Consider the following 12,579-nt stretch of genomic DNA (forward strand, 5'->3'; position numbering starts at 1 on the left):
TGAAATTCTTTTATAAATGGTTTTCATTACAGAAAATTTAAAAATAATGCTTTGCGAGCATATTTCGTAGCAAACGACTTCACAATCTATTATTATGTTATTTTACTAAATATATAATTATTTATAGATAAATATTCAAATTGTGAAAGAATACTATTATTTAAATTTATTGCAATTTAATGTTTGGTGAGATTATAAAACAGTTATCATAGCTTATAAATTATAATTATAAACTATAAACTGTTTGAAATAACTTGATAAGGTAGTTTATAAATTATAAATAAAAAGTAATTACTGATTTGAAAATGGAAGTTCTTATATGTTTTGAACTCTTTATATTTCGAACTCAAATTCAATAAACTTGATTAAAATGGGCTCAGGTAGCCCGATTAAAAGTTAACTCTAATTGGTTTGGACTTTGGACTTTGGAGTCTTATTTAAAGTCGTATCCGTTTTTGTCAATAGAAAATTTACGGGTCAACCCAACTGTATTCCGCCCGTTTCCTTCCTGGACGAAACTATATCCCCTACCCTTCCACCCAGCTTCTCGGCCTCAATATGAACAGCAGCAAAGCGTCAGCAAGTGCTGCGAGGCGACCACCATGAATACTGCGACTGGAATACTATCATCTTCGTCATCTACCTTTTTCAACTACAATCGATGTCACCGATTTGTCATCTCATCCCTTACTTCACCTTATAAAACCCACATTCGATCTTCTTGGAAAAGGAGGGTCTGGAGGAGCATGCCCATGAATTCATCACCACCTTCGTCTTCGTCTCTTTATAGCGGTGCATCCGCCACCAAAATTGAGCCTGCTGCATTATCGTCGGTTGCCGCAGGACTACAGACGTTTAAGCCGTCAAAGCAACAACCGTGGCTGATTGTAGGTCTTGGAAACCCTGGAAAGTTGTATAACCGCACAAGGCACAATGTTCGTACTCTCGCTCTATTTAGTTACTTTTATTATTAGTATATGAAGATTGTTTGCATTGAGGAATTGAGATCAAATTCAGTTCCTCTGGAGTAGGGCAGATTTGGGCGAAATAATGATAAGGTAGGATTGAGAGAGATGATAAGAACTGATTTTGTAAATCTTGAATAATAGCGAATAGTGAAAAGGGCATTAGGTTTTCACAATTTTGTGATTACATATATGAACAAAAAGTTCATAAACCATAATCATTTCAATTACATCATATTTGTCCAATCTTATCAAATTATTCAACTCTAATCATCAACAACCCTCCTCTTGTTCCAAATTAGCTATTCATTATGATTATTTTGATATAAATTTGATGAAAGTTATGTAATTGCAGGTGGGTTTTGAGATGGTAGATGCAATAGCAGAGGCTGAAGGTATCTCCATGAGCAATGTTTCCTTCAAAGCTTTCTTTGGGAAAGGTTTGTGGTCCTTTAACTTATTATTATTCTCAAAGAATGCATCATCTAAAGCCCTGTTTCTTTGTTTATTATGTTGATCCATGTTCATTTACTGATTTAAAAAATGGATTTGGTTTCTCTTTCTCTTTAGGGTGCATTGGAAATACTCCATTGATGCTTGCCAAGCCACAAACTTTCATGAATGTTAGCGGGGAGTCTGTAAGTATGCTAATCTGATGCTATCAATGGTCCTTTTTGTTTTCTACAATCAATTAACTTTTTGATCCTTTTTCAAAGGTTGGAGCAATTGTTTCTTTCTATAAGATTCCACCAAAGCAAGTACTTGTGGTAAACTGTCTAATTTGTCTTTTCTTTTTTATCAACACCTTTCTAAATGCTTTGAACTAATAATGCTTCACTTTCAGATTTATGATGACTTGGATTTGCCTTTTGGAAAGTTGCGTCTATTACCAAAAGGTGGACACGGGGGACACAACGGGTAACTGCCATGTCACAAATTGGGACTCTTTTATTATATGATTTTCCTAGTTATTTTTTTCATCTTTTTAGCATATACGAGTTGTAAATAATTGTGATGATGGTGAATTCGTGATGATATTTATATTAGGATGAAGAGTATAATCAATCACCTTAAAGGCAACCGTGAGTTTCCCCGTTTAAGAATAGGTTTGTTGACCATCTTTTGACCGGTTTCTACAAAAAAGAAAATTATAATTCTAATATGGTATTGACTTGGTCAACGGTCTATAGGTATTGGGAGGCCTCCAGGCAAGATGGAAGCTGCAGCTTATGTTCTTAAACGATTTAACAAACAAGAAAGTGAGGAGGTACATAACATAAAACAACTTTTCTAGGTTAATTTCAAAGCATTCACATAATTCCTAGACACAAGATTTTGAGAGAGAAAAAGTTGCAAATTTTTGTCCCATTGACACCAGTCTGAGTCACAACCCTACCTTTGTGTTTTGCAGTTGGATTTCACCTTTCAAACTGGCATCGAAGCAATTCGAATTCTTTTGCTCCAAGGTTTCGACAAGAGTGCTACATTTGTGAATTCTCCAAAACCCTTGAAACATCTTCAATGAAGCAATTGTTTCTCCAATCATTGGTGACTTATTTTTGACATGCATAGGTACAAACAGGATTGCTTAAACAACCGTAGACTAGCCATTTGAGCATTCTTTGATTAAATTTATACAACTAGCCATTTGAGCATTCTTTGATTAAATTTATACAAAAATGTTGTAATTGATATGATATAACTCATGTCCACATGAGGCCAAAAAATATTTTGGATTAAGCTTGGTGTGGAGTCCACATTTGTATATGCTAATTTGAGATGGGGTTCTGGGTCAAGGACAGTGCCCCAAGCCTCAAGACCCAAATGGTATCAATTGTAATGTGCAACTATGTTGGATGTTGCATATCGATATGCCTTTTCCTTGTGTTGATACCCTTGTGGCACCAAAACTACTTCCAACTACCATTTAATGTCATTTGATGTCTTTCCATTTTGGAGCAAAACCATGTTATAATTATAGAGATATAAGTGTGTACAAGGATGTTATTTTTCGTTTTCCAGAGTTATAGTTAAATCAAGAGATGTTATCTTGTTAACGTCACTAGCCACATGCGAATTGCATGCCAAAGATGTGCAACACGTGTCTAGAAGAACAACTTAGTGAGTGGGTGAAACTCTATTAATTAATGATGAAGTTGTCTGAAATAGAGCCTCGTGGGTGATTGAATGATCATCAAATCAATAGATGTCATCACGTTTAGAGGAGAACCAATAGTCAGTTTCAAGTCTGACTTGTAGCATATGGTGTACAATAATTGAATCTTGAACGATCGGTAAGGGGGCGCAAAGTTGTCATGCGGTTTGGAAATGGGCTAGGGCGGTACCGGCTGTCGGTTACATCAACCCAATCATTTCCTGTTTCATGATTCTCATAACGTAGAAATTGACAGTTCTAGTGACGACCTGGTTCTCGAAAGAAACGAAGAAGAAGCCAATGAGGAGTTGTAACCCGTTGTTGAGAAAAAATGCAACTATACAAACTCCCATAAATCCGAGAAATGGGTGGAATGCGAAGAGTTGGCTTTGGTCTGGGCACATGTCAATGTTTCTCAAGATAAACTCAAAATGGATTTTGGGATCGGGTTTTAGAACATTTTATTGTTCAAATTGGAGGTTTGGATCGGTCACCGAACCAAGTAAACTCAAAATAGAAAGATCTGCAAAAGAAATCTAATGCTTTCAACTGTATCAAAATGGAAAGACCCGCAAAAAAAAATATAACACTTTCAACGGTTCAAAACAACACAAAAATCAACAAGAAATGACGTAGAACGTGATTTTGGGGTCCTTAAAGGACGTTGTGACATATTAAAAATGTCGGCACGAGCTATGACTGTGAAGAAAACAAAAAAAAAATATAATGTACAATTGTATTATATTGCACAATATGATATTGAAAGATGAGGGTGTTGCGATATCTCTTGTGCATTAGCCCGACCCCCCAACAACGAAGTCGATGACCCAAAAATACTACATGAATTGCGCAATGTTGAAATCCACCATCAGCTTTGATCTGATCTTATTGATCACATTGAATGTATCTACATTTCAACTCTAGATAGTTAGACGAGTCGGTATGGGCCTCGACGAGAAGCGACGAGACCCACGTGGCATTCCGCGACGTCGTCATAACGCGGTGAACACCCCCCCCCCCCCCCCCCCCCCTAGCTGTTGCTTCTCGTCGCCCGGATCTCGTTGCTTTGGAAACGAGTTGTAACGCCAAAAAAAATATACATTGCACATATTTTACCGTTATTAAACGGTCAATTTAAAAAAAAATTTACTTTTTTACCATTTATATATATATACATACACTTTATTTCAATTTTTATATACCTTTCTCTCATTCTCTCTATATCTTTATACATATTTTCTCTCATTCTCTCTATATCTATATCTTTAATTCAAAAAATGGAGCAAAACCCAAACACCCCCCCTCCATCATCAAACCCAAACACAACCTCGCCTCTCGGATTTGCGGGGTATGAAAATTATTTTAACCTTTTGTCGTCTCAAGGTTCACCACAAATACCATACCAAGGTGCCGCTTTCAATCCCGCTTCACCGTCACTGCAATTTCCCAACTCACCTTACGTTCAACAAAATCAATTTGGTCAAAACCCAAATTTACAACAAAATCTTTTCTCTACTACTTTGGTTCGATGCAACAAACAACCAATCAACCATCGCCTACAACACAACTAACAGTTCAAGTGGAAGCAGGAAGTAGTAAGAAAGGGAAAGGGAAAGGAAAATCAAAAGGGAAATCAATAGCGGTGGAATCTGAAAATGCAGACGTTCCACAATGGTGGACACCGGAGGAGGAATACGCTTTGACGGTGGCTTGGTGTGCTACTTCAAAGGACGAACTTCGTGGAAATGGAATGAAAAAATGAGCTTATTGGGGGGCGGTGCTCGACAAGTTTCACGCTATTTTAAGGAAAAATCTGTATCGCAACAACGACATGTTGAGCAGCAAATAGGGTATGATAACTAAGCGGTGCAGCAAATTCAACAGTATTTACAACCGGATTGTGGCGCAACAACAAAGTGGAACCAACGACTTTGATTTGTTCAAAGCTGCTAAGGAACAATATCGGGTCGAAATGGGTCATGTTTTCGACTTTGAAAAATCATAGGAATTGTTGCGAGCGGATCCAAAGTGGAATAAAACGCATACATCGTCGGAGGTTCAATCCAAAAGGTCTCGCAATTCTAGTTCGGTCGACGTGTCGGACGCACGGACTAACATCGACCTAAACGCCGATGACAATGAGATCCCGAATGATATCCAAGAGATATCCCCACCACGACGACCGCCCGGACGCGACAAAGCGAGGCGCGCTGCAAGACATGCGGAGGAGGTGGAGACGAGAGCAAAAGATGCGGCGGAAATGAGAGCGAAATTCGACGAACATAATTTGTTAATAAAAGAAAAAAATGAGTTGAAACGTCGTCATTTGGAATTTCTGGAAAGGCAGGCACGGGAGAAGCAGGAGCAAAAAGAGAAAGAACTAATGACACAACAGTTGTCAATTCTTCGGACAAGCGAGGAGGGTTTAGCACCTGCTGATCTAGCGGTGCTACAAGCAATGAAGGAACAAATTAGGAAAAAATATTTGGGTTGATTAGGATTTGTGTGTGGTATTTAGTAGTGATTTCAATGTTATTTTAGTTATTAATTTAGGTTTAAAATTATGTTTTTTTAATTGTAATCGGATTTTAGATTTTAAATATTATGTCTTTTTTTTTGTTTTTAAAATTATATGTTTTATAAAATATATATATATATATATATATATATATATATATATATATATATATATATATATATATATATATATATATATATATATTAGTTATTAACAAAAAACGCAAAAAGAAAAAAAAAACGAAAACAAAAAAAAGGTAAAAAAACGAAATAGTAAAAAAAAAATACAAAAATAAAAATATTCATTTTCAAAATGTTGGTGTTACATCTTGTTGCATCTTGTTGCCCATTTCCTCACTTGGTGTTATAACACCATTTGCTTATGTGGCATGTGAGGTGACACAACTTGATGTTGCACCTTGTTGCCCACACCCAATGCTTTTAGTTAATTTTAGTGTGTTGAGATTTAAATTATTTTTTTTCTTTTTAAGTGTGTTTTTTAGTTATCGTGTATTTTTTATTTGTAGTGTGGTTTTTTAATTAAATGTTATTTTTAATATTATTTTAGATTTTTTTAAATTAGCAAAAGTTTATTTTTAAATGAAGAAATTTTATGTTTTATTTTATTTTATATTTTCTAATTTAATTAAATAAAAAAGAATGATGTGGCAAGTGGGTTGAGAAATATAGTATTTCTATGTGTTATGAGTTGAGAAAGATGGAAGAAAGACGAGAGAGAAAAATTGATGTGAGAGTGGGTTGAAAGGGAATGACTCTCTCCTCCTTAGAGAGCTTCACATGTAGGTTTTCACATATGATTTGACAAATAGTTGGAAGATGACATAAGCCAAGAAACAACTCGTTAACTGGCTAGATGCTGGTCGACGTCAGACGGTAGATGAGACATCATGGCTACCAAAGTTAAGAATTTGTATCTATTTATTTGTTCGATCAAAACTTGGGTGAAAGTATGTTGAAGACTAATCTTTCATGTAGTTGCTATCGTCCAAGAAGTAGCTAGTCATTCATAGATTTTTAAAGAAATTGTTGTTAAATAAACACATGTTCTTTATATGGAAACTGTTGTAAATTGTACATTTCGTTTCGATTTTTGATCTGTACGCATTAGTTTCAATAATATTATGTTTTTTATGAGTCATTATTTCTAATATGTGACATTTGTTTGGTATAAAGAATTTACTAAAAAGAAACATACAAGTTATCACTTACTACTTAATTACATAATCTCATAATTTTTATTTTTAAAGAAAGTTTTATACATTTTGTATATAATCTATTTCGTTGTCTAAAAAATTATAACACTTTATCTTTTGATTTTGATCACTCACATAAAAAATTAGTTTCCAACAAAACCTATGTGATCATCAAAGAATTAGATATATAATAGATGTTGGTTTTCTTGAAACATCTTATGAGACATCAGCAAAAGTCTCACTATTCAATGAGTGAATAGCAAGAGGGGCTCATCTGTCCGTCAATCAAAACCGAGAGATCTTTCGCCACATACCATATCAACACCAAAGTTGTATGCGGAATGTTGACAGATAACTTGTCCCCGACTTCAACCTTCACTGTTGGTGGTAGTCCAAAAAGCTAAAGAATCCGAGGAAAGCTTATTTCTATTTGTGAAAACCGGTTAAACAATAACATTTACAAATATTTACAAGTTTCGAACATGTTCATTATATATAAAGAGAAATTTTGAAAAAGATTTCAAAGTGGTGTTTATTATGAAAATATTTGAACTTTATATATATATATATATATATATATATATATATATATATATATATATATATATATATATATATATATATATATATATATATATATATATATATATATATATATATATATATATATAGGTACTACAATCATTGTTTTCGAAAACATTATTTTGGAACATATCGGTAATATCGGTGTTTTTTTTAAAGAAAAATATGATTAATGCGTGATTTAAGTTTGAAAAATATGGTCTAAAATGAACATATAACTTCATTAACTTGTTTTTAAAAATACACTTGAATTGAGGTGCAAATGTATCTGGTTGAAAATTGGCCTGACCCCACATGATCCAAACTCCCTCCAATGTTGATGGTGGATGACAGATTCTTCTGCGATGGTTGATTTTTGACATTCGGGGAGGGCCAGAAACGCAGCAAAAATGTCATCTGCAACTTCCCTTCGCTCTCCATTCCTCTCACCTTCTTCTCCATCGAAGCTTTCCTCTTCATCGTCTTCTCATTTTCACTCGCTTTCCTTCAAATGCTCAAGAAATCAACGTTCCCCTGCTTCTTACCCTCACCTCATCAAAGCCGAGCTCGACCAGAACACGGTTTGTTTCTAATTTTTGATTCCTTAGTAACAGCATCATGATTTCTAATACAATTTGGTCAAATAACTAAGTTTTATGCTATGCTTTGATTACACTGAGCTTTTGTTGGTGGCGGCAGGTGGTGGCAGTAGCGGTTGGGGTGATGAGCGTCGCTGCTGGAATTGGTTTACCCATTTTCTACGAATCTCAAATTGATAACGCGGTAATTCGTTTCATCATTGTTCTTTCATTTTCGTTTGATTTGTGGATGGTTTTTTTCGATTGGATTAGCCCCAAATGCTGCCACTTTGCCAATTTATTGTTTATCTATAAGAGAATTACGCTTGGATTGTGTTCGTTTTAACTAATGTCCAAATATGTCCAAATATATCCAAATATACCAAAATATGTTGTAACTTGTAAGTTGTAACTTAATTATTAGGCATATAATCATGAAATACTGAAATTGCAGGTAATAACGGTAACTTATACAAATAAAACTTTCCATGCCAGCAAAGGGCAATAGATCTGAACTTTATATACAAATAAAGAATTACAAGAACACCCCTTAGACGATAGACAAAATACAGGAAGGGAAACCATCACAATAAATAAAAATAAATGGTGAGACTCATGAGTGACTGATATCCCCCTTCAAGCGAAAAGGGGGCGGTCGGATGCACAACATGTCCCGAAAGAACTCGAATTGATGTCTAGGAAGACTCTTTGTAAATATATCAGCCACCTAAAGCTTGATAGGAACAAACGTGGTGTGGAGTTTCCCAGAAGAAACAAGCTCACGAATAAAATGATAATCCAGTTCTATGTGCTTAGCACGTTTGTGAGAGACCGGATTTTGTGTGAGAAATAAGACACTTTTGTTGTCACACAATAGTGTAGGACAATCCAAAGGTAGAGCATGTAACTTTCTTAATAAGTGAGTGATCCAAATTATCTCCGCAACGGTGTTGGCTATGGCCCGATACTCAGATTCACAACTAGAACGAGAGACAGTAGGTTGTTTCTTCGCACTCCATGAGACAAGATTGCCGCCTAAGAAAATAGAGTAGCCATAAGTAGAACGACGCGTCTCAAGACATCGAGCCCAATCCGCATCAAAATAACCAAGAAGGGAGGTGGTGGGATGACGCGAAAAAGTGAGACCAAAGGACAAAGTGCCCATATGCTTAACACTTTGAAAGTGACAACGTGTAGGAGCCTATAGAAACTAACTTAGTTGACCGCATAAGAAATATCAGGACGAGTGATAGTCAAGTATTGTAGGGCACCCGATAGTGGGTTGGATCATCAAATAGCTCACCACTGGTGACAAAAACGGCATTGGAAGCAAGCGGCGTGGTAGCTGGTTTGGCATCAAGGAGGTTTGCTCATTGGAGAATATCATGAGCATATTTGGATAGGCTGAGAAACAAGCCATTGTCAGTATATATGACTTCAAGTCCAAGGAAGAAATTAAGGCGCCCCAGATCCTTGATGGCAAACTCAGCATGTAACTTGGTGACAAAAGACTTGAGGACCGTATCGTCATTTCCGGTCAAAATTAAATCATCTACGCAGACAAGTAAGTACAAAATGCACGAACCCCGTTTGAACACAAACAATGAAGTATTTGTCTTATTGCACACAAACCCGTTGGTGACAAGAAAGGTGCTGAGCCGATGGAACCAAGCCCGCAGAGCCTGTTTAAGACCGTAGAGAGCTTTGTTGAGACGACACACATGATGAGGAAAAGTAGCATCCTGTAATCCAGGAGGTTGTTCCATGTACACGAGCTCAGATAGCTCGCCGTTAAGGAAAGCATTGTTGACATCAAGCTGGTGAAGTTTCCAGTTGTTAAGAACAGCCAATGATAGAACAATACGCACAGTTGAGGCCTTAACCACCGGACTGAATGTTTGAGAATAATCAAGCCCTGGAATTTGACTGAATCCCTAAGCAACGAGACGAGCCTTGTGTCTTTCAATCGAACCATCAGCATTATATTTGGTCCTGAACAACCAGCGACAACCTACTATGTTATGATGTTCGGGGTCGGGGGACCAATGTCCATGTATTATTCCGGTGGAGCGCCTCTATTTCTTGATGCATGGCAGTTACCAAGTAGGGGTGTTTGGCAGCGGACTTAAACCCCTTTGGATCAGTGGAAGCAAACAACGCTGAATAAAGGGCATGTGCAGATGTGTGAGCCAAATCGGCCCGATGTTTTGGTTTAAAAATGCCAGCCTTGGCTCTAGTGATCATTGGGTGTCCAACAGTTGAAGTGGGAGCTGCAACAACAGGCGAGGTCAACGCGGAGGGAGAAGTTGACGTTGAAGGTGAGACCGGTGCTGAAGTAGCAACAGTTGAAACCGGTTCTGAAGATAGAGTAGGCTGGGGTTGGTCCGGAGTTAGTGGAGACACCGAATCAGCTGAGGAATCCGAACTGACTATCGAAGGTTCAAAGGGTGAGCACGGTGTGTCATCACAAAGACCACAAGCACGCAATGGTGAAGAACAGGCCGGAACCCACAGGTCCCAGGATCGAAACCTGGCTTTGATACCATGAGAGTGAAACTTTCCATGCCAGCAAAGGGCAGGAGATCTGAACTTTATATACAAATAAAGAATTACAAGAACATCTCTTAGACAATAGACAAAATACAGGAAGGGAAACCATCACAATAAATAAAAATAAATGGTGCGACTCATGAGTGACTGATAATTTCGTTTGATTTGTGGATGGTTTTTTCGATTGGATCAGCCCCAAATGCTGCCACTTTGCCAATTTATTGTTTATCTATAAGAGAATTACGTTTGGATTGTGTTCGTTTTAACTAATGTCCAAATATACCAAAATATGTTGTAACTTAATTATTAGGCATATAATCATGAAATACTGAAATTGCAGGTAATAACGGTAACTTATAAGAGATTCTCAAAGTGATTCTATCCTAATTTAACGTACCTAGGAGAAATTAGTATGCTTAACAACACTATTCTAGTTCATACGTATCATCAACTGTCTCCATCCGAACCAAAGTGATTTGGGGTGTTTGGATTGATTATTAACTTTGAGTGTTTGGGTATCCTGATTATGAATATGACTTTGGTTTGATCCCTTATAGTGAAATATAATCCAAATTATTAGTACTTAGTAGTATTGAAAACCAAATCTAAATTGAATATTTGGAGAAAAATGTATGTGGTGCAGGCAAAACGAGATAACACGCAGCCATGCTTCCCCTGCAGCGGAACTGGGGCACGTAAGTCGCTCTTTACCAATTTATGCTTTCGTTTCCCAAATTGGTAAAAAAACAAAAATGAAACTTTTGGTGCATAAAAAAAATGTAATTTTATGAAGAATTGATTAGCCTATATATTGTTAATCGTTAATACTAATCTGGATGGATGTGAAAGTTGTGTGTTTGTTGTTGTTGTTGTTGCAGAGTCATGCAGATTTTGCACAGGAAGTGGTAATGTAACAGTGGCGCTTGGAGGTGGTGAAAATGAAGTCTCAAGATGCATAAACTGTGATGGTGCTGGTTCTTTGACCTGCACCACTTGTCAAGGCAGTGGCATTCAACCCAGATACCTTGACCGCAGGTAAAATGACTACATTGCCCTTCATATAGTTTTTTTTTTTTTTTTTTAATATATTTTGTTTATAACAATATAAATTCAAAAAAACATATATATTAAAAAAAACAAGATGAAGGGAAGTATAGTAATTTCACTTGGGAGATAGACGAAAATCGTTATAAACATCAAAATAAGGACTAAAGTTGCAAATAGATTCCTTTAGGGACCAGAATCGTAATAAGAGCTAAAATCATGGATCAAAATGTAATTTACCCATAAAAAGGTGCTTTTTTTTTTGTGATGTTATAAAATGGGAAATGGTCTTTTTAAACCGTTAAAAAAGTAAGCCGGCTAAATCAATAAAATGGTGAAAATATGTGTTTTGACTTGTATGTTGCCCATATTTTATGGTAGAGACTTCTATTAGCGTCTGTAAAAAATGGTATATCATTTGTTTTATTGTAACTCATGATAATTATGATTTGCATTGCCAGAGAATTCAAGGATGATGACTAGAGAGTGTTTGTTGAGGCATTATGATCAAAGGGTAATTAACTTCATTTACTGTGAAAGATGAATGAACATCTTTGTTTTTTCCATTTTCATATAAAGAATAATATATATTTCTCTTCCGTATTAAATTTTTTGTAAATTTGGTGAATGAATTCTTTTCATTCGTGTTGAGCTAATAACTACTGCTCATTCATTTTCTGATTTTCTCCTTATGTGTATAACAGCAACAAGAAGTTCAACATATGCATCTCTATTTATCACTAGGAGTTCTTGCAAGATTATGCACTAATATAATAAAACTAGGATCTCTTACAAACCAATATAAGTAGGATGCTATAGTAAAGAGGAAATGAAAGTAGAATGATATAATAAACAAACCAATATAAGTATGTTGCTAGTTTTTAAAGAACATGAAATCTTAAAGCAGATACAATGAATCCAAAAAGTAGCGAGAGAATTTTGAAGAAGAAAATGCCGATGAATTCATATACTTTCTAGAATAAATTAAAGGATGA

The 12,579-nt window shown here is 36.0% G+C and overlaps 2 protein-coding genes across 2 annotated transcripts; both read left to right on the forward strand.

Moving 5' to 3' along the window:
* Positions 1 to 492: 492 nt before the first annotated feature.
* On the forward strand, positions 493 to 2,705 carry LOC111921212 (peptidyl-tRNA hydrolase, mitochondrial). Its single transcript, XM_023916781.2, has 8 exons — positions 493 to 935; positions 1,321 to 1,405; positions 1,536 to 1,603; positions 1,682 to 1,732; positions 1,810 to 1,883; positions 2,013 to 2,071; positions 2,156 to 2,232; positions 2,377 to 2,705. Exons 1-8 carry the CDS (start codon positions 603 to 605, stop codon positions 2,488 to 2,490), a joined length of 861 nt encoding a protein of 286 aa, XP_023772549.1. The 5' UTR covers positions 493 to 602; the 3' UTR covers positions 2,491 to 2,705.
* Positions 2,706 to 7,707: 5,002 nt separating this feature from the next.
* On the forward strand, positions 7,708 to 12,327 carry LOC111921211 (protein disulfide-isomerase LQY1, chloroplastic). Its single transcript, XM_023916779.3, has 5 exons — positions 7,708 to 7,993; positions 8,112 to 8,195; positions 11,184 to 11,235; positions 11,419 to 11,575; positions 12,046 to 12,327. The coding sequence occupies exons 1-5, from the start codon at positions 7,823 to 7,825 to the stop codon at positions 12,065 to 12,067; spliced, it is 486 nt and encodes a 161-aa protein (XP_023772547.1). The 5' UTR covers positions 7,708 to 7,822; the 3' UTR covers positions 12,068 to 12,327.
* Positions 12,328 to 12,579: the final 252 nt, after the last annotated feature.

The sequence above is a fragment of the Lactuca sativa genome, chromosome 9, assembly GCF_002870075.4.
Source record: "Lactuca sativa cultivar Salinas chromosome 9, Lsat_Salinas_v11, whole genome shotgun sequence".
NCBI lineage: Eukaryota > Viridiplantae > Streptophyta > Magnoliopsida > Asterales > Asteraceae > Lactuca > Lactuca sativa.

Coding starts and splice junctions, on each gene's coding strand:
- LOC111921212 (XM_023916781.2), top strand. CDS start 603: ATGAATACTGCGACTGGAATACTATCATCTTCGTCATCTACCTTTTTC. Junction 1,604..1,681: donor TGAATGTTAGCGGGGAGTCT/GTAAGTATGCTA, acceptor CCTTTTTCAAAG/GTTGGAGCAATTGTTTCTTT. Junction 1,733..1,809: donor CACCAAAGCAAGTACTTGTG/GTAAACTGTCTA, acceptor CTTCACTTTCAG/ATTTATGATGACTTGGATTT.
- LOC111921211 (XM_023916779.3), top strand. CDS start 7,823: ATGTCATCTGCAACTTCCCTTCGCTCTCCATTCCTCTCACCTTCTTCT. Junction 11,236..11,418: donor CTGCAGCGGAACTGGGGCAC/GTAAGTCGCTCT, acceptor TTGTTGTTGCAG/AGTCATGCAGATTTTGCACA. Junction 11,576..12,045: donor CCCAGATACCTTGACCGCAG/GTAAAATGACTA, acceptor TTGCATTGCCAG/AGAATTCAAGGATGATGACT.